General features: G+C 39.8%; 1 protein-coding gene across 8 annotated transcripts in view; it reads right to left on the bottom strand.

Moving 5' to 3' along the window:
- The window catches only part of CERKL (CERK like autophagy regulator), a 145,101-nt gene extending 125,325 nt beyond the window's left edge, over nt 1-19,776 (bottom strand). For 5 of the 8 annotated variants that reach the window (XM_039469950.2, XM_074399389.1, XM_074399391.1 and 2 more), the window contains exon 1: nt 19,408-19,730. In XM_039469950.2, coding sequence (XP_039325884.1) covers nt 19,408-19,648 — 241 coding nt within the window. In that variant the 5' untranslated portion in view covers nt 19,649-19,730. Of the gene's footprint in view, nt 1-19,407 lie in introns of all 8 variants that reach the window. The other 3 variants (XM_003921805.3, XM_074399390.1, XM_074399392.1) reach the window with 2 other exon arrangements.
- Nucleotides 19,777-24,487: the final 4,711 nt, after the last annotated feature.

The following is a 24,487-nucleotide window of genomic DNA, read 5'->3' as shown; positions in this document are numbered from 1 at the left end:
TCCTGGAGCCTACTAGAGACCCCAGTACATAATAAGTGCTCCCTAAATGTTAGAAGGAATAGACTAAAAACATAAATGATTTAATAAGAAAAATGCAAATTTGAACTATGCTGAGATATCATTTCTTATGTATCAGGTTTTTTTTTTACAATAAGCTCTTTTGGAGAAATTTTCAGGAAATGGATGCCCTTATGCAAAATAATTTTAAAAAGAAAAACTGCACAACCCTTGTGAAAGAATTTGGTAATATTGAGCAAAATTATTAATGCATTTATTCTTTGACTCAATAATCTTACTCCTAGGGATCTATCCTAAAAGCACATTAAAAAAAATACAAAATGCAAAGTAAGGTTTTTTATTAAACCACCATTTGTAATAAGAAAAATGACTAGGAACAATCTGAATTCTCCAACAGAGAGGTTAATAAGCAATAGTACATAATGGATTATGGTGCTAATGTAAAAGGAAATGAGGACTCTTGCCATATAGTGCTACAGAGTAAACTTCTGGGCATATTGAGAAAGAAATCAAGGTGGAAAAACAAATATGATACATGTGTTTACGAAGGCGGGTACTGTGGGGTAATGAAAGGAATATATGCACATGTTTAGTTATATTTTTAAAATAAAAGAGCAACCCAGAACTTTAAGAAACAAGCTTCTCTACCTACAGGAAGGAAGGAAAGGCATAGAAGGGAAATAGAGAAAAGATATACTTCCCAGAATATGATTTGTTTAGCAGATTTGACTTTGGAACCATATAAGTATTTCACATAACTATAAAATTTTTTTTTAAAAAAAGAAATGCCTAAATATCCAAAGCAAAATGAAACAATACAAAACACAAATAAGTTGGGAGTATAACTTCACAGATATGAATTATTCCAAGTGTCTTTAAAACATAATAACTTGTCTACACCTCCCTAGTAGTGTACACTCTATGAACAAAAAAAAACCTGCAGAACTATCTTAAGTGGGTTTCAATAATTATACTTTTGATTGGCAGCATTGGTGGTGTTATTCTATTGTGTCTACATAGCAGAATAAAGCAAATGAGTAATGATGTTGCTATAATTAGGCATCAGGACCTTAGGGGTAGGAGAAAAGAGACCATGTAAAAAGCTTAGGCCTGCACTTGAAAGTATCAGCATAATCCTATGATACATCTTTTCTTTAAAAAACAAAGCAAAAAAAAAAAAAAAATCTCTCTTCTTCGAAAAACCTAAGTAACAAGGTTCACATAGGGGAAGTGTTTGCAGTGATCATGATTAGTTCTCAAACTGAGGTCTCTAATACCACTATCCAATAAAAGGAACCAGGCCTCTCTAACCGTTAGCTTGATTCCCCATCTCAAGCATGGAATGTTCAAGATGTACCTGGAATAACTTGCCATTCCAGGAAGCAGGGAAGCTATCAAAGAGAGAGCTGAGGGCATGTCAAAAGAACTCAGAAGTCAACATGAAGGGGCTCCCATTGGTCCAAAAATCCAAAATTGTGACAATTTCAAGATCCGTAAAAATAGCCATTGCTGTAAATTGAATATTTAACAGGTTTAAATCCCTGAGTTCATAGTAATCATAACAATAAAAAACCTCATTGGCCATGGTGGCTGCTAGGATCCACCTTTGAGGAGGAAACTGTCATGCCAGGGCAATGAGTATAGTTATGGTTACAATGGCCACCAAGGATTGGTACCCTCAACTTCAGAGGAGCTGAGGTCCTACACTTCCAAGGCAGCCCACAGCCTGTGGCAGCACAGCTAAAGGTTGGTCACTTTTGCGCAAGGCAGGACTCCTAATGGGCAGTCTTTTTCCCAAGTCTTCACTCTAGGCAAGCAAAGACCTTGTAACATCTGATCGTGGTCTGAGGCTCTCAGTTCCCCAGCCTGCCTGATCCCCTTTACAGGTATCAGATTGATGGGCATCCCAGCCTGAAGATTATTCTTGCCCATGGGAAAGTACAGGGCAGACAAATTAGTTTGTTCAAAAAATAAATTGAGGCCGGGCGCGGTGGCTCAAGCCTGTAATCCCAGCACTTTGGGAGGCCGAGGCGGGTGGATCACAAGGTCGAGAGATCGAGACCATCCTGGTTAACATGGTGAAACCCCGTCTCTACTAAAAAAAAATAAAAAAAAATTAGCTGGGCATGGTGGCACGTGCCTGTAATCCCAGCTACTCAGGAGGCTGAGGCAGGAGAATTGCCTGAGCCCAGGAGGCGGAGGTTGCGGTGAGCCGAGATCGCGCCATTGCACTCCAGCCTGGGTAACAAGAGCGAAACTCCGTCTCAAATAAATAAATAAATAAATAAATAAATAAATAAATAAATAAATAAATTGAAAGGAAAATAAAAGAGGAATCTGTGATGAGAAAATTTAAAAGACATAGCTATCAACTACAATGATCTTCATTTCAATGTTGACATATTTAAAAAATAAACTATTAGGGAAATCTGAACACTAACTGGGTATTTAAAATTATAAAGATTATTTTAAATGTGAATAGTAATACAATTTTTTAAAAATCTTTATCTCCTAGAGAAACATGCTGAGATGTTTATAGATGAAATTATATGATGCCTAGGAATTGCTTCAAACATTCCAGGGGAAGAAGGGATGTGGGTAGGGTATAGGTGAAACAAGGCTGACCATAAATTGCAAACTGTTTAAACTCAGTAATGGGTCACATAGAGCCTTACCCCTTTTAGGGTCGAACATGAAGGCTTATTATATAATTATGTCTACATTTGGGTATGTTTGGTGGTTTCTATGAAAAAATATTGGATAAAAAACTTGTTAAAAACTCTAATTTATCACTTCCATTTTCTTCATTTGTTCAGAAAGTGGAAGTGGCCAGAAAAATGGAAGAAGCTGGTGAAGACGGAACTGTCTTAAAAGCCTGAAAAGAAGTCAGATAACATTGTTTCAAAGGTTTTTATTATTTTGGTTCAGACCATGATGCTTTACTATCACCAACTTGGATGTCAGACAGATTCCTGATGGCATTAGGGGGAGGGAGTTCTTGCTTGCTTGACTGGAGAAGTAACATAACCTAATGGGGTCACTGCAGGCTCTGGTATCAGACTGTCTATCTTTGAACCCCAGCAACTGCATTGATAGCATGACCTTGGGCAAGTTATTTAACACCTCTGGGCCCTAGGGATTAAAATCCTATCTAGACTATATAGTTTAGTTGCTAAGGTTAAACAAGATAAGATACTTAGCACAGAAGCTGGCAGAGTAAACAAAGTAAGTGTTCACTATTTTCAGTCAAGCACTGGGTACTATAGTATAGCAGCAATGGTAGTTTCTAAAACACTGTTTCTAATGAAAATCTAGGAATGTATGCAGGAATTCCCTAATGCCAGCTGGTACATTATTTTTGAGTTACCCTTAGGCTTAATATAAGTTCATAGCCCCATACCAATGATAAAAACAAAAATGCTCACCAATTGTGAATATTTCTGGTACCTATACCTTCCCGCTTGCCTGTCTACCTCTGGATTCAGTAATCCACTATGCTAAGGTTCCTCAAATTCTGGATTGCATGCCAAAAGCTGGCTAATGGTTTAATGTCCTTCAGCTTCATGCCTCTCTCTCCTTTTACTTCTCCTAGCACATACCGATTCTGGCCAACACACGAGCATTTAGAGCCACGGCGGAGAGTTCCTTCTCATTGCTCATCACACCCACATACACATGCAAACACACACAATCAAAACTTACTTGCTCAGTATCTACTACCCCATCATTGGCACAGTACTTCTAAAACTTGGGCAGGAATACAGTCAGGAGGTTTTAAAGAAGTCTGTGTTTAGGATTTCAATGATGCTTGTAGACTTGTCAATGTCTGAAATGTAATCTAATAACTCAATCAGGTGGCAGGTAGGTGGGATAACAAGCAATACAGTTATGAGTATTCTAGTGCTTAGATTATACAACTGCAGTGAATTACACCTATTAAATCCCTGACCCTTTCAACAAGGATGGTCCATTTCCCCAAATTACAGAGGTTACAAAAATGTCCTGTCTAGGCAGTAGCAACTTCCTGCATACTCAATTGCTCTGTTCTCTATATCCATCGCTCTGGTTCTCTATTCCTTTATATTGGCCATGTTTAGATTTCTGCAATTCACTTCAGAACTTCCTACTTTGGACAACCCCTCTGTTTTGCCCTCTCTGGTTTAATGACCTTGGTCCAGCCTATCTGATTCTCAATTTGCATGCTCCTAGCGGAATAGTTTTGTGCCAGTAATAGACCCATAGGGGTGCAGGGAAGAGAGAGAGGAAGGGTCTCCAAATGTAGATCAGTTTTTAAAAAGTGTTTGCCTTCAGGTGGTGCCACATGGTTATAGATAGCATATTTAGGAAGAACATTAGTTTCCAGACGTTCACAGGGTCAGAGTACACAGACTAAGATAGTCATCATTTCAAATCTATGTAACCATTCTTGTAGTAAGATTGAATTTGCCAAATTTCAGTTCAAACAATGTATCACAATTATCACGAAAAATAATACAATGATTTCTATAGAGAAGACTTTAATTTTACTAGTAAACAACTAATCCACACATAATATTTGTACACACAAAATATGTTTATATATGTGCATGTATGTTTGTATGTGTATATGTATTTTTCCCTAATATGGGGTCTCACTATGTCGCCCAGGCTGACCTCAAACTCCTGAGCTCAAGCAGTCCTCCCGCCTCAGCCTCCCAAGTGCTGGAATTTCAGGTATGAGCTACCATGCCCAGCCCACAAAATATGTTAAAGGACTTTGCCACTTTGAAATGTCTAAGCTCAGCTGCTTTAACTTTAAATCGGCAGTTCAAATTGCAATGACCATATCAGTTCTACATTCAGGTTCATTTTTTAGAAGCCATATCTTTCTATGTAGAAACAAAGACACTAAAATGAAAGCCTGGGAATAAAGAAAACATTTTCAACTCTCCATGTGTCAGAGCTGTGCTGTTCAATGCAGTTGCTACTCACCACATGCAGTTATTGAATTCAAATTAATGAAAATCAAATATAATTAAAAATTCAGCTTCTCAATCACATTAGCCATGTTTCTATTCAATAGCCACATGTAGCTGGTGGCAACTATATTGTACAGTTCAGATATAGTACACTCCCATTTCAGGAAGTCTAACTGGACAGTCCTGCTTTAGAAAATTCACTCTACATTTGTTTTCTGTGAGACCTAACTTACCCTAATAAAAAGCTAAAAACTTTGAGAATATTTTTATAATTAGTAGACCTAACAAAACATTTTAAAACTTTATAGGCAGATAGTATTTGCAGTTACTATGGAACTTTGCATCCATCTTTTTAAAATGTCTTTATATTTGACAACATAGGAACAGAACTAAATCTTTTTCTAAAGAGGCATTTTTTTCTTAATGTGTAGACTGATGAATCAAAGCATCATGTTTTACTGAGCAATCAGTCCTTCAATAATTCACATGACTAATAGGTCATATTGGGGTTTAACCCCTGCTTCCATTATTTCTGACCACACGGTCTACCGACAGATGTCTCACTTGGGGTGTATACAACACAACACCGGGTATCTGTTTCACGTACATCTGTTCCCAAACAGCTTAGACAGATTAATGCTTAGAATATACACTGCTCTGCTAAGTCCCACATAATCACTAACTCTTGTTTTGAAATTGTTTTTTCCTCATTTTCACATTTTTGCACATTATCTTTCACACTGCTGAGTTTCAAGTAAATATTTATATAAACTTAAAGCTCAAGAAAATCATTTTGACTCTCTTATAACAATAAGAAACACTTTCCAGGCCTTATTTTGAAGCTCAGCTTTCTCAGATTTTCTAGTCACTGCTCTATTTCAGCTGAGCTCTGAGTTGTGGCAGGAATATTCTTTGAAAAAACAACATGAAATTGTTAACTTGAGATAAGTGTATGAAAAATAAAGTTATAAGCCATAATTAAGATTCAAAAGCCAAGTTTTATTTTTTAAACACCTTTGAAACATATTTGAATGCTAATCAAGCATAGGGTAAAATCTTTACTCAAAAGTTCGATAGATACAGTAAAATGAATGAAGAATGGATGAGCTAGTCCATGAAACAGCTGCTTAAAACTAGCCTCAACCAACTCTTTTCTTCCAGAAAATGGTTTCTTCCTTTCCAATGACAATACCTACGGCAAAGCAATTGCCCTCTTCTCGTCACTATGCCCCAAAGCTGAGTGAGGGGAGCAAAGGGCTTTGCTCTATATTTTCCAGGAGGTTCTTCTAATTAGAAATTCGTTAAGACTGTGAAATTCCTGTTGTAAAATACAACACCCCTCCACACACACCAGACGGTTATGCCATTGGCCATCAAACCTGAGATTTACTTGACAAAATTCCCTAATGCCTAAAGGCCATAGAAATAGATATTTTCTTTAACATGAAACTTCATAGGTGGTCAGAACTGCCAGTAGTTAGAGACAATATCATAGACGCCCATCACTTTGCCTGTGAATAAACTAACTCAGATGTGTTAAATAACTTGTGCAAAGTCCATTATACACCTTACCATTTGCTGAGACTAGATATCTTCTTAGGGCCTTCAGTGGCCATTCCTGAAACCTTTCCTACACCACAGATGGGAGCAGATTATAGAGAGCTGGGGAGGGAAGCTGTGAAAGATCCTGCAGTGCTTATTCATACTTCAAGATGCTATCCATTAGGAAATTATGAAGTTAATTTCATGAATCATAAGGAGCACTTGTTTGTAATGAAAACAGAACATATCAGAGTGACTTTTTTTTTTGAGACAGAGTCTTGCTTTGTCATCAGGTGCCAGGCTAGAGTGCAGTGGCGCAATCTCGGCTCACTGCAATCTCTACCTCCCAGGTTCAAGCATTTCTCCTGCCTCAGCCTCCCAAGTAGCTGGGATTACAGGTACGTGCCACCACACTGGGCTAATTTTTATATTTTAGTAGAAAGGAGGTTTCACCATGTTGGCCAGGACGGTCTCAATCTCTTGACTTCGTGATCCGCCCGCCTCGGCCTCCAAAAGTGCTGGGATTACAGACGTGACCCACCGTGCCCGGCCCTGAGTGACTCTTAAATGGCAATGGTAAGAATTGTTTTGTGACATTTTTGTTTTAGACAAATCACATATCAGTATAGAAATATGTATAGTATTTGTCAATCCCTAAAGGGCCGTCACTTCAAGGGACCAAAAGGAGTGGAGGAGACACATATTTCCAACATGAGATAGCATTATGAGCATTTGGCATCTCTGTCACAGAGATCCCTAAATTGATCATTCTTAAACATACTAATGTATGAGCTTAACATTGTCTAATCTTACCTATTACTTACTCTCCCCATCAGTAGTTTTTCCTTTATGGGAAATAATGGCATTATATTTATGCGCACAGGACAGTAAACAAATCCTGCTTTAGGGAGGCACAAAAATGCCTGAATCTTCTGCTTTAACATTTCAAATAAAAGCTTATCACTTGGCAAACACATGTCCCTAGAAAAAGTTTGTTCTTTGTTGAGATGTAACCAATGCTGACAGGTGATCAGCAATGCTTTTGAAAATACTAAACACTGAGAATATCTGATCCAATATCGGCACAGGCTAAGGGATAAATCATGAAATATGTAAATTAGCCTGTGGTATCTGTCCACATCCCCTTTCTGAGGTGTATTCACACCTTTTGGCTTCTCACACCCAGTCCCTGACACCATACTGGGGGCTGGACCTATTGGGCACAGCACTTGACCTGCTCTGCCTTGGCAGGGTCCTATGACCTAGAGTTGTCTGATCTCTTGCAGTTGACCTCAAAAACACTCACCGGATCCCTCTGCCATTTCTTCAGGATTTTTCTTTCTCGTAGGTCACAGTTAGCTTGATAATTACCTTATTTTAACATGAACTCATGCATGATTCTGCAATTAAAATGACCATAATTTAAGATTGTAACAGAAAGATTATCAAGCACCACTGTAGTCAATGAAAAAGATATTTTCTGAATTGATGATGCCCTTTTGTAAACACAGTTTATATTATAATGGCAGCATCCTAATCTATTTATGCCCTGGCTCGGCATTTTCTACTCTGCAGCTGTGCAACATGAAACCTTCCTGCCATGAACCTCACATCAGAGAAGTGGGCCAACCTTAACTCTTATAATAAAAATTCTGGAATAACTCAAAGTTGAAAAGAACCTCAAGGAGCTTACCATACAATGGGGAAAAAAATCAAAGTTTTATCCAATGTCTCAGTATATGAGATCCAATTATGCCTAAAGAAGAAACAACTGTAATGAATCTTCATTAATTTTAATGAATGTAAACATGTAATCATCCAAATAGAAACACAAAAGAAGCTAATTCTCAGCTGCTGGAATGGCAAGAAAGAGCGCATACAGAACAAGTTTTATAATTCTTTCAATTACAGGATGGTAAAATATGAGGGAACTACTGAGAAATAAGGACGCAGAGAAAGGCAGGAGCCAAGCATGGAAATCTTAAGCCATGTTGAAGAGTGTGTCCCTCACCCCATTTTCTACTTCAGTGGGCTTGTTCAAACAAGATAGTCAATTCCTGCTAGGCAAAGAAGAAAACCAAGCAGACAGACTCAGGGTCTTTTACTCACTATTCCAATCAAGGAACCTGTAGTTTTCTGCTATATACTGGGGATGCATTTAAGAATTTTTTTAAAAGAGTTTTAATGTTTAAAAATAGGGAGAGGGGAATATGCTTTCGTAGTTGATGAGGGGTTGGTATCAAGTATGTAGGAATGTAGTCATCAAGTTAGAATAGGCAAAACTAAACCTCATGAGACCAGTAAACTAGTAACGAATTCATTCATTCAATAAATATTAGCTATATGCCAGTCACTCTTTAAGGTGCTGACAGTAAAGAAAAAGATATTCTGAATATCTTCCCTCTCCTTCATCTAGATTTAGTCTCCATCTTTCTCCACCTGCCCTATTCCCTGGGAGGCCACACTGCATGAACTATACCAAATGCTCCCCTTGCCCTCTGGTTTAAAGTTGGCTTTGGACTGTGAAATGGGCCAGAAAACAGGGAGATTGGATAATTTAGTCCCCACCTCCCTCCCTGCAGGATTAGTGAGGAAATCAGTCAAGCTGAGGCAAAGTTCACAGCTCCTGCCTAGTGGCCTCCTCTACATAGTCTCTCTGAATCCAGGTTTAGACACCTGCTCCTTCACTATGAGCTTAAAAATAGTATCACCTGCCCAATTATTACTAGTCCCAAGAGTACTTCACTATCCCTATATCCTGCCTACACATTTATAAATACTGACTTTAAAAAATTCTTCTCAAGTTATCCTAATATATACATGCCATTGTTTCCCTATTAGGACAGCCACTAATGTAACAGATGAATCCTTGCCATCTTGAAGTGGGGTGGTGGCAGAAAGGACAGAGATTAGAAAACATATAGCATACAAGAAGATAAATATCCCTGAGGAATATAAGGCAATAAAGTGAACCAGGAGTATGTAGCAGGTGCAAGCTTTATACAGGTCACCAGAGAAAGCCTTACTAAGAAGCTAACATTTGTGCACAAGTTCAAAGGAGGTGAAGGAGTAGGTCAAGTGAGAGAGTATAAAGGCCTGAACTAGGGCAGTGATTGGTTGGACAGAGAAGAATCGTAGATTTGAGAAATACTAAGTAAATAAAGTAGGCAGGATTGGTGGGTGTTTAGAAATAGTGAGTAAGTGACAATGAGGCTGGGGGTTACCCTCAGAATCCTGACTTAGATAACATTCCAGATAGCCTCCTAAATACTCCTTCACATACTAAGCCCCTATTTCATTAAATAGATTTTCTGTGTCTTTCTTCAACTTTCCTCCCTCTGCCATTTATGTAATGCAAAAATTTTGTTGCTTGTTTTTTTAAAAAAATAATTTTCCTCTGACTGGGTTATTTCAAATAATCTATTTTCAAATTTTGAATCTCTTTCTTCTGCTTGATCTAGTTTATTCCTGAAGCTCTCAATTGTGTCTTTTATTCACCACTGCATTCTCCAGATTTCTGTTTTTAAATGCAATTCTATGAATCTATCCAATATAAGTTACAAGCTAATTGTAGTTATCCTAATTATTGTCCCACAACTTACACAGACCTAAGTAGCAAAGTTAAATATTCTGATAGCTGATGCTGAATAACTAGTGGGTTCCATAACCATGATAGGGAACAAAAGATCAGTAGTCTACAGAGCAAGAAAAATTGCTTTCCTTATAAACTTACTAAATTTTTGGCACTCCTGGAGGTAGATGATGGTAGGTGAAAACCACAATGGGCAATACTACCCAGAAAGCACATGACGAGGAATAGCAGATCAGACAAGACTTCTTTGGACTCCACCATTTGGCAGGCAGATGGAATGAAAATGAAAACCCTATGGGAGACTGAAACTAGGTGCTGGTGGTATTACAAAAGCCAAGAGAGTCAAATGCCAAGTCAAAGTCAAATGAAGAAGAAATGCAAAAGGACTGAAAGTTCCTCCTTGATTGAGCAATTAGAAGACTTCTGCTAATCTTTGCTTGAAGAGTTTCAGTAGAGAAAGAACAAAGCCAGGTCTCAGATGGCTGAAGAATAATTAAGAGGTGAACTAACTGAGGCCGTGAGAGTAAACCAATTTTTCTAGGAGCTTATCAGAACAAGTGAGAACAAAAAAAACAAAACAAACAAACAAAAAAACAAAAAAAAAAAAAAAAAAAAAAAAGAAAGAAAGAAAGAAAGAAAAAAAGCAAGGTAGTTAAAGAGCTGGTAGAGAGTGAAGGGTAAAAATCAAAGAAAGAAAGTGGAACAGATGAAACAAATTTCTAGATGAAGCTGAAGAGATGGGATTGGTTTGCCTTCAGTAGAGATGACAACATTTATTATGCGGTCACGGGTAGAGGCAAATGAAGGGGAATGAAGGTGAAGGTCACCAAAATGCAAGAGGTCTACGAAGTCTGAAGTTTTAATAATAATTGTGATATAACCAACACCAATGGCAAGACTTTGGATAAAGAACACTGTGAGTCAGACAACAAAGTTTTAAATAAACATGGAAGAAAAGCTGGAAAAAAATCATCCTGGGGAGCCCAAAAGATAGTTTTTCAGTCCTTTGAGCCTGCAAGTATCCAGCTTGACAATCAGCCTGACACACCTGTCCCTAGCAAAACTATACCACCATCAAAAACTCCTGTAGCCTAGGCCACTGAGGCAACCACATACATTGCTGATGAAGATTACAGCTGAAAAAACTACTAGAGACCATGCTACTGAATCCACCCAAAACCAAAGCCAATGTACCATACCCAAACAACACTCCAGGACCCATCTACAGGAAAAGTCTCTCCCTATGAAAAGCACTCCTTACAACTGGAAATGTGACCATTCCACTAGATGTGCAGGTGTCACAAGCAACATGAAAAAGCAAGGACACGGGCCAGGTGCAGTGGCAGAAGCCTGTAATCCCAGCTCTTTGGGAGGCTGAGGAGGGCAGATCACAAGGTCAAGAGATCGAGACCATCCTGGTCAACATGGTGAAACCCGTCTCTACTAAAAACACAAAAAATTAGCTGGGCATGGTGGGGTGTGCCTGTAATCCCAGCTACTCGGGAGGCTGAGGCAGGAGAATCACCTGAACCCAGGAGGCGGAGGTTGCGGTGAGCTGAGATCGCACCATTGCACTCCAGCCTGGGTAACAAGAGTGAAACTCCATCTCAAAAAAAAAAAAAAAAAAAGGAAGAAAAAGAAAAAGAAAAAAAGAAAAAGCAAGGACATGTGAAATCCCAAAAGGAACACAAAAGTCTCTGGTAATGGACCCCAAAGAAAAGGGTTTTATAAAATGCCAGAAACAAAATTGAAAATAATGATCTTAAGGAAATTCAGCCAGATATAAGAAAATACAATCCAATGAAATCAGGAAAATGTCATAAAATGAATGAGAAATTAATACAGGATATATCATTTTAAAAACACAAAAATTTAAAGAAAGCAGTGAATAAAGACACAATTGAGAGCTTCCAGAATAGAGCAGATTAAGAAGAATGTCAAAATTTGAAAATTGGTTTTTTTAACCCAGAGAAAAAGTTTTTTTTAAAAAAAATTAAACAAATTTTTGCATTATAGAAATAGCAGAGGGAGGAAAGTTGAAGAAAGGCACAGAAAATCTATTTAATGAAATAGCTAAAAAATTCCCAAATATTGGGGGAGATATAGACATCCAGATTAAGGAAGTATAAAATTTCCCAATTAGAGTAAACTCAAAAAGATTCTCTCTGTGGCACATTACAGTCAAACTGTCAAAAGTCGAAGACAGAATTCTAAAAGCTGCAAGAGAAAAGCATCAAGTTACATGTAAAGGAATACTCAGACTGTCAGTAGATTTCTCATCAGTAACCTTATTACTGATATAGGCTAGGAGAGAAAGGAATAATTTATTCAAGGGGTTAAAAGAAAAAGAAAATCACTATCAGCCAAGGATAAAGGATACCATATCCAGCAAAATTAGCCTTCAGAAATGAAGGAGAATAAAGGCCTTCCCAGACAAGCAAAAGGTGAGGGAATTCATCACTCCCACACCAGCCTTACAAGAAATGCTTACGAGAGTGCTACGGCTGTAAATGAAAAAATAACTATCATGAACCCATGTTGAAGTATAAAAATCACCAATAGAGGTAAATTTATAAATCCAACACAGAATGCCCCCGAGATAGCATGGTAGTATGTAAATCTCTGAGTCCTCTATACGAAGGTTTAAAGTCAAACTGGTCAAAAACAACAACAGCTACAATGGCTAAGGAACACATGGTGAAGGAGACCCAGGCATCTAGGATCACCTCCCCCTTGACTTCCACACTGCATTTCAATAGAAGAAAAGGCTGGCCGACTGGTGCCTCCTAAATCACCTTCCTGTAAATAGCAGGCATGGTATGGGGGAATCTCTCCAGAAGACATGTTTTTACTTGAACAAGATCAAACCCCTAGCCCACACCTCCATCCAGCGACCAGAAACTCATTCACATGTAATTCCTAAAACTGTAAACCCAAGACCCTTTCATATGTGATTTCTAAAGCTGTAAACCCAAGACTCTTTCACTTATTATTTCTAAGGCTGTAAACCTAAGATTCTTTCACGTGTAGTATCTAGAGTGTAAGCCTATATAAAGGCAGAGCTTCTCTTTGTTAGGGGAGCGTGGTCGTTTGGACAAAACATAAAGCCTGTCTTCTGGGCTGTAAAACCCCTTCCTTTTCTAGTTCAGTGTCTGAGAGGTCTGTTTCTCATGGCTACTCCTGCTTCAATAGTAAAGAAATAAAGGCAACAAAAATATAAATTGGGGATGGGGGAGGAAAAAAGTCTAGAGTATTTTTATCTGACTGAAGTTAACTTGCTATCAGCTTAAAATACTTTATTATAACTACAAAACTGTTTAGGTTAGCCCCATGGGAATCACAAAGAAAGCAATTACAGCAGATACATAAACAAGAGATAGAAAACAAAGCTTAGGACCACAGAAAACCAGCAAACCGCAGAGATAAACAAGACAGAAAGAAGAACTGAGGATCTACAAGACAACCAGAAAACAATTAACAGGCCGGGCGCCGTGGCTCAAGCCTGTAATCCCAGCACTTTGGGAGGCCGAGGCGGGTGGATCACGAGGTCAAGAGATCGAGACCATCCTGGTCAACATGGTGAAACCCCGTCTCTACTAAAAATAAAAAAAATTAAAAAATACAAAAAATTAGCTGGGCATGGTGGCTCGTGCCTGTAATCCCAGCTACTCAGGAGGCTGAGGCAGGAGAATTGCCTGAACCCAGGAGGCGGAGGTTGCGGTGAGCCGAGATCGCACCATTGCACTCCAGCCTGGGTAACAAGAGTGAAACTCCGTCTCAAAAAAAAAAAAAAAAAAAAAAAAAAAATTAACAAAATGGCAGAAACAAATCCTTAACAATAAAAATCTTGAATATAAATAGATTAAATTATCTAATTGAAAGTTATAAAGTGGTTGCATGACTGGAAAAAAAAAATTCAGCTACATGCTACCTACAAGAGGCTTACCTCACCATTAAAGACAAATGGAAAAAGATATTCCATGCAATCAGAATCCAAAATTGAGTGGGAGAAGCAATACTTATGTCAGACAAAATAGACTAAGTCAAAAATTGTAAAAACGTCATAATGATTAAGGGATCAATTCAACAAGAGGATATAATAATTATAAACATACATGTACCCAATACCTAAGTATCCGGATATATAGAGCAAAATATTCAACCTAAAGAGATAGACTTCTACACAGTAATAGTAAAAGACTTTAACACCTCACTTTCAATAATGAATAAATTATCTAGACATGCGTACATACACACACATACCAACACACACAGAGAGAGATCAAGAAATATTGGATTTAAGCTGCACCATAGACCAAATGCACCTAGCAGACACTTAACAGAACATTCCATTCAACCGCTGCAGACACACATTCTTCTCAAATGCACATGGAACACTCTTGAGGACAGATCATATGTTAGGCCACAAAACAAGTCTTAACAAATTTTAAAAGATAATATCAAGTATCTTTTCTGACCACAGCATTATAAAACTAGAAATCAGGCCAGGTGCAGTGGCTGACACCTCTAATCCCAGCACTTTGTGAAGCCAAGGTGGGCAGGTTGCTTGAGCCCAGGAGTTTGAGACCAGCATGGGCAACATAATGAAAGCCACCTCTACTAAAAATAAAATAAAATAAAGAGAAACAAAAGAAAAATAACTAGAAATCAACAACAAGGAAAACTGATGACTTCACAAATCATGGAAACAACATGCTCCTAACAACCAATTTATGCACCTACAACAGCCAACTGGTTAAGATGTCAAGAACATACATGGGGAAAAAAGACAGTCTGTTCAACAAATGGTAGTAGGAAAACTGGATATTCACATGTAGAAGAATGAAATTAGACCCCTCCCTCTCACCATATACAAAAATCAACTCAAAATAAAGATTTAAAATGTAAAACTTCAAACTATGTAATTACTAGAAGAAAACAAAAGGGAAATTATTCTCAACACTGAGCTGAGCAAGGATTTTAAAAATAAGATCTCAAAAGCACTGACAAAAATAAGTAAGATTACATCAAACTAAAAACGTTTGCACCTTAAAGAAAACTATTAACGGAGTGAAAACAGCTGCAGAATGGGAGAAAATATTTGCAATCTATACATGTGACAAAGGGATAAAATCCAAAATATAAAAGAAACAACACAACAGCAAAAATAACTTGATTTTTTTTTTTTTCTTTTTTTTTTTTTTAAGATGCGGTTTCACAATGATGGCCAGGCTGGTCTTGAACACCCATCCTCAGGTAATCCACCCACCTCGGCCTCCCAAAGTGCTAGGATTACAAGTGTGAGCCACTGCGCCCGGCAACTTGATTTTTTATATGGGCAAAAGACCTTAATTGACATGTCTCAAAAGAAGACATACAAATGACCAACAGGTACATTTAAAAAAATGCTTAACATCACTAATCTTCAGGGAAATGCAAATCAAAACCACAATGGGATATACCTCACTCCAGTTAAAATGGCTATTGCCAAAATGACAAAAGAAAATAAGTATTGACACAGATACACAGAAAAGGGAACACTTACACATTGTTGGTATGATTGTAAACTAGTACAGTCATTATGGAAAACAGCATGGAAGTTCCTAAACAATTAAAAATAGAATTTCGTATGATCCAGCAATCCCACTACTGGGTATGTATCCAAAGGAAATAAAATCAGTATGTTGAAGAAATCTGCACTCCCATGTTTATTTCAGCACTACTTACAATGGGCAAGATATGGAATCAACCTAAGCAGACAATGGACGAAGAAAATGTGATATATAAACATAATGGAATAATAGCCATAAAAAAAAATAAAGTCCTGTGAATTGTGAATGGATAAACCTGGAGGACATCATGTCAAGTGAAATAAACCAGACACAGAAAGACAAATACCACATGATGTCACTCACATGCAGAATATTTTTCTATTACAAAAGAGTTGATATAAATAAGGCAGAGATTAGAATAGTGGTTACCAGAGACTGGGAAGAGCAGGGAAGAAGCAAGGATGGAGAGAGGTTAGTCACCAGATACCAAGGTATAATTAGATAGGAAGAATAAATTCTGGTGTTTTGTTGCACAGCAGGGTTACTATGGTTAGCAGTAAGCTATTGCATACCACAAAATAACTAGAAAAGAGGCTTTTGAATGTTTTAACCCACAAGGAAATGAATATGTGAGGTGAAGGATACACTACTCTGACTGGATAAATGTACAACATAAATATCAAAACAGCAAATAGTATTTCATAAATATGTGCAATTACAATGTGTCAATTAAATTTTTTAAAACAATTAAAAAGTTATTAGACCAGCTGTTAGATCTGGTTAATGTGCTTAAGAAGCACATGCATAACATTATAACACACATTTGATTTCAAATATTTTTTGACTTAAAAAAAAAAAAAAATCCCCAAAAAGTGCTGATACTTTTGTGCCTCCCAACTTGACTTATAGCCTGTTTTTGAAAGCCTCATTTCTACAGGGAAGGGTAACACATCCATTATTCCAAGTCACCCCCGAACCCAATAAAACGAACTACAATTACTATGGTTATGTTCATTTACCCTGCCAACAAGACCATCAATTTGTCCCAATTTTGGCAGTCATAGCCTTCATAAAATACATTAATGTCTTTGCTCATTACTCAAGATGGAAAATTAGAAAAAGATCACATGGTATTTATTTCATCAGTGAAAACAATTAAGGCACTATGAGGTTTAAAAACTAAGCAGCCTTGGTGGGGCATGGTGGCTCATGCCTATTATTCCAGTACTTTGGGAGGCCGAGGCGGGTGGATCATGAGGTCAAGAGATCAAGTCCATCCCGGCCAACATGGTGAAGCCCCGCCTCTACTAAAAATACAAAAATTAGCTGGGCGTGGTGGCACGTGCCTGTATAGTTCCAGCTATTTGGGAGGCGGAGGCAAGAAATCACTTGAACCTGGGAGGCAGAGCTTGCAGTGAGCAGAGATCATGCCACTGCACTCCAGCCTGGCAATAGAGCAAGACACTGTCTCAAAAAACAAACAAACAAACAAAAAACACTACGAGTTAAGCAGTCTTGAAAACGTATGTATGTTCTAATAACGTCCAGTGACCTCCCCTACTCACCCTCATCCTTTTCTGAGACAGCCAGACATGGACATGCTCTCCCCCAACCACATCCTACCATATCGTGTCCTCCCAAGTACAGTAACTTTGATATAGTCCTCTTCCATTTCATCTTTTACCACTCACATCTATGTTTATTCAACAGAAAGTATTTCTCACATTTAAATATATCATCTCTTAACATCTTCCTATGTCCAAGTGTTTGTTTTTTGTTTTTGAGGCAGAGTTTTGCTCTTGTTGCCAGGGCTGGAGTGCAATGGCACAAACTCCACTCACTGCAACCTCCGCCTCCTGAGTTCAAGCAATTCACCTGCCTCAGCCTCCCAAGTAGCCAGGATTACAGGCACAGGCCACCACGCTTGGCTATATTTTATCTAAATAAAACATCTCTTGGTTTCTTCTATAAATGGAAGTACTTACTAAGGCTTCTGTGTCTTCAATTTTAGAGGCCCAAAGTGGTTTGAATACCAGGTATTAATTACAAAAGAGGTACACCTGTAATTTTGTAATTAACAGTAAAGGAAAAGAATAGTAAAGAAAAGGTACACCTGTATCTCTTTTTTGTAATTAATAATAAAGGAAAAGAAAACCAAATGGTTTTCGGGCATAATTAAACATAAAGAATCAGTACTTACAACCATTAAAGTTACAAATCTGTCAAGATGTATTTTAAAACTCTACTGCCAGGAATGCTAATTAAACCTATTTTTCTCAAGCACCACTCAATATAAAACAGTGTTTCTTTTCTCGTGCCATTTTTTTTTTTTGTACACAAATACTGCAACATTGGTGTGTATGACCTCTCATTGCACAATGTCTCATTTTAATTCTATAGTATTTCAGCAGCATTGTACGTTAAATTGGCTCTTTGGGCTAATCCAAACTGTACGTAATTATAAACTTCTATATTGCATAACTTGAATTGCCTGAAAGACAAATCATTCTATACTATATCCCCAGCTTTTAAAACATTCAATAAAATACTTCATCTTGGTTTTTAAAACACCCGAAAACATTTTAATTAAGGTCAAAGACCATTTTCATGAAGTGAGCAAGCATGGCACACACAGCACAGGCAGAATTCACAATCGCAGCCAGTGCAGGTGCCCTGGTAGTTGGTTTCATAGACTTTTGCGGAAGAAACTTTAAGACAGTGACTCTTTCTATTCTGCAACATAAATAGCACACTGTGTCTTGTTTTCCAACAGGAATTTTTTTTTAATCTCATAAATTTGTATTCAGCTAAAAGAGGTTGAATATCAGATTCCAAGGTTTCCCAAGTCATCTCCTCGCAAGTAGATAACCTTGATATAGTAGAGCTCACATCTAAGCTCACATCTAAGCTCACCACTCACATCTAAGTTAATTCAACAATGGGGAGTATTTCTGGAGTTTAGACTTGTAAATAAGACTATATTGTAAGATGGTCTTTATAAGATAACTGCAAGACTATAAGACCATTTGATTAAGACGTGAAAATAGATTCGAAGTATTTGTTATAAACTACAGCATCACAACTTTAAGATTTTAAGTCAATAAAAGGCAAATGTACGCAAACCGACTGATGCAACTAACCATCGCAAAACTGATCCAATATTCTAGGGTCAATATCAAAAATCAAGTTTCAAGGCTGAGCCTGAAGAACTCTTGATTCTAGACAACGGCAAGGAAGGTGAGGAGTAGAAAAAAATCCAGAATCACTCCCAACGCTCTGGGGTTGCATTTTCAAGTAAGCAAAATGAGTGTTGTATTCAGAACTCGTGTGTAGGCATATCTGTAAAATGTTTATAGTTTCAGTGGAACATCAAAGTTGATGGAGTAAAACTTTTTCCACTTGGAGTGGCGAAGTGACCTTCTCACGTTTTTAATTTACCTCCCCTTGGGGGCTCCAGATTTTCTGCCGAGACGCTGAGCAAAAGCTCAGTGTCACGTTTGCCCGGGGAAGGTCCCGGAGGCGGGAGAAAGCGTGGTAGCGAGAGGACCCCTGGGGGTTGTGGGGTGGGGCGAGGGGCGTGAGTTCCCGGCTGGGAAGCTGGAGGCGGCGACCTGGGGACTTGGGAACCTGTCCCGGCAGCTTGGAGAGCGGGAATGGGGGGAGAGGAGGGTGGAGTGAGAGCGCGCGCGGGTGCGGGCCTGGGGCCGGGGAGAGGGAGGCGAAGGCGCGGAGGCCGGGCACTCACCCGCCGGGCGCTCGGGCAGGATGGGCCGCCACCGCAGGGCTCGCTCGCTCAGCACCACGTCACAGCTGCCCCTCCCGATCTTGAAGATGCCCCGGAGCAGAATCCGCTCCGCCGCCGCCGCCTCCGTCTGCTGCGGGGACGTTAACGGCGCCGAAGGCACAGCCGCAGCCTCCGGGGGCGCCTCTTCCCCCCGGCCGCCCTCCAGGGCACTCACCCGGCTCCTGCGCCTCCTCCGTGGCATGGCGGAGCGGCAGGCTGGGCCCGAGCCAGGGGCCCGGGGAGGCCTCGGAGGAGGAGATGGAGGGCGCCGCCGCCCAGCTCCAGCCGCGTCCTGCGCTGCCACAGCAACGGCGCGCAGGGCAAGGACCCAGGAGGGAGGCGGGGCGGGCAGGCGGGGCCGCGCCGGAGCCCGTGCAGCACCCTGGCCCGTGAGCCTCGCCGCTTCGCCACTCACCACAAAACGACCCAGCTGGAGGGAGAATAAGTGGCTCCTTCGCCCAGCTTCTCTTGTGAAGTAGGATTCCGCACTTAGGGCAACCCCCAGTTAGGCCAGCGCTCCTCAAACTTTAACTTGCATATCATCCGTTGGGCATCTTGTTCAAATGCAGATCCCTGTTAAATAGGTGTGGGGCTGGCCTCCAAATACCACAAATATAAGAAACTACTAGGCGACGGCTCTCGCTGGCCACGTAACACACTTGCAAAGGTGAAAGCTTCCGTTTCTCCACCTCCTTTCCAGAAGGTTCCCTGGTGAGCAGAGTAGGTACTTTACAACCCTGTTTCAGAATACTAGCGCACCTTCAAAACCCCCGAGGGGAAGCTAGAGATAAGGCCCTTGTTTGCATAGACAAATTTGCATCTGACAAATTCTGTATTAAAGGTTAAGTGCCTCCAGGTGTAAGCATTTAGGGTCCTACTTTCCCCCAAGGCATCTCCTCTGCAGTCTTGTCTTTGCCTGGATCTTGTACTCTCTTGAGGGAGATGGAAAGCAGCAGGACTTCTCCTCCACGCACTGAGGTAAAGAAGTGTCACCTGGTAAAGGAGTAGAGCCCTGGGAGGTTCACCCTTTTCTCCTGACAATCGAGATTTCTAAAATCAGCTGCAGGTTACCTTGGAAAATACAGAGAGTCTGGAGGCTAGTAATTCTCAATACTGGCTGCACATTAGAGTTACCTGAAGAGCTTTTGAAAACCCAGATGTCCAGGCCAAGCTTAAGACAATTAAGCTGGAATCTCTGGAGGTGAGACCCAGACTTCCGGATTTTTAGAAGTTCCCAGGTAATTCCAATGCTCGCTTGGCCAAGGCTGATAATGGCTGCTCTAAGCAGGGTGATAACACTGGGAGCTGAGTGCTTGTAATGGGGAAGCAGCCAGGAAGAAGAAAGTGAGTCCCTGGGAAGAAGAGCAGAGTGGGAGGTAAAGCAGAAGGCTTAAAAAAAAAAAAAAAAAAAAAGCAGTCATTATCATATTGAAAACAAGTTAGGAGTAGGGGAGTTGCAGAGGACATTAAATTCATAGGGTTGTAGATCTAGTTTCAGCGTTCTGGTGCCTAAACAGTTCCATCACAGAGGCAGCCAACTCTTATTCTGTCCTCATTCCTGGTCACACCACAAAGTCGCAGAAAAAGCGATTTATAGCAGGAGTTTCTCAAGGTTCTTAGCTCAGATGGTTTGTAGCCCTAACCAAATCCCCATCAAACATAAAGTGCTGTGCACCAGTTAAGCTAGAACTCTTACTGTTTAATGCTCTGACAGTAAATACCCAAGCTTCCAGGAAAAGCAAGGAAGAGCTTCACTTTGATCTGACTGCAGTGAGCTATTTCTTAGAGCAGAAGTGCAGCTGCTGCTAAATCCCGTGCAGGCTTCAGGTGGCTCTGCTCAGCAGTCATTAGTGGGAAAAGGATGGTGCCCTTCGCAGAGTGAGTTACAGTTCTGGACTCAGCATCTTGTATTCACAGCTGTTAGGCAATCAACACAATTAGAGCTCACTGGCATTTTAAAAGCTCACCCAGAGCCATGGCAAACAGGCCAAGCCAATGGCTACTCCTTAGGACCTTTGCAAAGGGGCAAGCTGCCATTTTTCAAGCTTCACTCAGGCCAGGAAGTCAAAAAAAGTGGTTCTGAATTGTCCTGACAATGGAAGTAATAAGAGTTGGGTTTTTTGGGGTTTTTTTTTTTTTTGGTTTTTTTTCTTCTCCCGACCCCCCAACCCTTCAATAAGCTGTCTTCTTCCTGGGCTGTAAAGGCTGGAGTGCCCTAGGGCTCTGTCTTTAGGATCTATCCCCCACACTATCCCATGCTTTATGTACTATCCAGAGCTCTGCAAATGATGACACCAGCTCCAATCACTCCTCTGAACTTCAAATATTAAGTCCAACTGCCTACCTGACATCTTCTTGGCTGTCCAATAAGCTTCTAAAACATCTAAAATCAGACTCATGATTTTCCATCCCAAACCTGTTCCTCTCAGAATGTTTCAAATCAGTAGTGTCATCAAAATCCTTGATATCATCCATGTCTCCTTTGTCTCATACCTTCAATCTACCAGCAAATCCTGTCCATTCCATCTAGCACATATAGTCCTTTCTGCCTGCTCTCATTCCAGTCTGCACTTCGCACATCTTAGCTGGACAACTTAAGGCTCTGTTCTCCCAATCCATCTCTCTGCTTTCCCTTTCCCCTATGCTGGCACCTCCAGCCCAGAGCTGATTTTCCATTTTGGAGTTACATTGTGCCTTTAAAAAGTAACAAGAGCATGTAACCCTGCTCACAACCTTTCAATGACTTCTCATCATTCTTGGAATAAAGTCAAAATGCCTAGCAAGGTGAGAGGTCCTTCATATTCTGGTCCCTTGCTATGTCTCCAAGATAACCTACTAACGTTTTCCTTTTGCTCACTCTCACAAAGCCCTCTTGCCAGTCCCCAAACACTCTGAGAATAGTCCCTTCTCAGAGCACTTGCTTTTGCTGTGCCCTCTGACAGGACTGCTTTTCCCCCCACCAGATGGTTTGTTCCTTTGCGCCTTTTTCTCTTTAAAGGCCAGCACCTCAAAGAGGTGATTCTTAAGCATCCTCCATAATTCACCATCCTGTAAACCTGTGTATTCATTTCCTACTGCTGCTGTATCCAATTACTAAATCCACAAATTTAGTGGCTTGAAACAAAATAAATGTATTATTTTACGTTTCTGGAGTTCAGAAATCCAAAATCAGTTTCACAGGACTAAAAGTGCCAGCAGGCCTGTATCCTTCTATAGGCTCTAAAAGAAAATATATCTCCCCCTTTCCAGCTTCTATAGCAGCGGTTCCCAAATTTTTTGGAACCAAGGACTGATTTTGTGGAAGACAGTTTGTCCACGGATGGAGGTAGGATTGAAGCATGGGCATTTTGAAGGCATCAAGTTCTCATAAGGAGCACAGACCTAGATCCCTGCATATGCAGTTCACAGTAGGGTTCAGGCTCCTATGAGAATCTGATACTGCCACTGACCTGACAGGAGACTGGGCTCAGGTGATAATGCTTGCTTGACCATCATTTGCCAGGCACCTCCACGCACCTCCGGCCTGATTGCTAACAGGCCACAGACAGGTACTGCTCCATGCCTCAGGGACTGGGGACCCCTGTTCTAGAGGCCACCTGTGGATTTTGTTTTGTTTGTTTTGGTTCATGTTTCTTTTTTCCATCTTCAAAGCCAGCAATCTAACATCTGTCCTCTTTGCTTCTATCCTGAAATCTTCTCTTTTCCTCTTTGACCTTTGTCCCTTCATCTTACAAGAACTCTTATAATTACATTGGACCTGCCCAGATAATTCTTCATTATATTTGCAAAGTCTCTTTTGCTATGTAAGGTAACATATTCACAGGTTCTGGGGATTGAAACATGGACATCTTCAGACTGCCATTAATCTCTCTACCATAACCTGCCTTATTATTCTTTACAGCACTTATATTTAATACTTATTACATACTTCTTTATTATCTAGCTTCCCCACTGAATTAGTGCACTTAATAACTACTGAAATATAGAGAACACTCAGTAAATTTTAAGTTGTTGTTAGAATATAAGCTCCTTGAAGGCAGAGAATTTTTTTCATTCGCCATTGAATTTCCAGTATCTATCACAGTTCCTAGTACACAGTAAGTCCTCAATTAATATCTGAAAGAAGTAATGAACTTCTTCGACATTTATCTGTAACAATGATACAAAGATAACCCATTTTTTTTTCACTTTAGTTTCTGAAGATCAATTTTCTCATTAGTGATTCATATATATATTATACTAATGCATGAAAATTGCTTTCCAAAAACTTTCAGAAAGCTTCCAGAACATCACTTTCTCTCCTTTGGCTGAAGCTTGGGTATTTGATTCCAGAGCATTAAACAGTACAAGTCCTAGTTTGAAAGGCACTTTGTTGCTTTAAGTTTAGAAGGGATTTGACTAGATCTGGAAATACAGTCTCCATCCCTGCTTTTTAAAAATCCAAGTCTGAGCAGAAGACCGTAAAAAACATTCCGCTATTGTTAACATTGTTTTCAGGAGGCCTTTATGTATGTTCTGAAAACAAATATCCAAATTTCCAAAAGAAGGGCAGCAAATCCCTAGGGTATAGGCCAATGGGACAGACTCCAGAAGCCTGGGCCACCTTCTCAGGACCACAGATGAAGGCAGAAAAATTCATAGCCGACAGAGACATTCAGACCCACTGCAAAGAGGGCAACAGACAAGGAAGTCTAATTCCAGTCAGGACCAGCTGCCGTGGATCTGAATTTTAACCCGTGGGTAATTTTATGGTAGTCCCTTTGATCTCCCTAAGTCTCTGCTGAATTAGAAGTTTGGAGTTTATGAGACAAATGATTGAGGGCTTTTGCTATAAAAATTATCATTATCATAGTTTTTTTCTCAAACTCCAGTTTATAGAATATTTTTTTAGGAACTTCTCACTGCAGATGGAATAAAATCCAAACTTCTATTATGACCTATGTTGACCAATTCCTGCCCACCTGCTCAAACATTCTCTCTTCTATCATTTTTCTTCTATTATTAGTATGTATCCTACCACACTGGCCTTCATTCTACTCTT

The sequence above is a fragment of the Saimiri boliviensis genome, chromosome 5 (assembly GCF_048565385.1).
Source record: "Saimiri boliviensis isolate mSaiBol1 chromosome 5, mSaiBol1.pri, whole genome shotgun sequence".
Lineage (NCBI taxonomy): Eukaryota > Metazoa > Chordata > Mammalia > Primates > Cebidae > Saimiri > Saimiri boliviensis.
The sequence above is the reverse complement of the archived record's forward strand: the minus strand, read 5'-3'. Positions and strand labels throughout refer to the sequence as shown.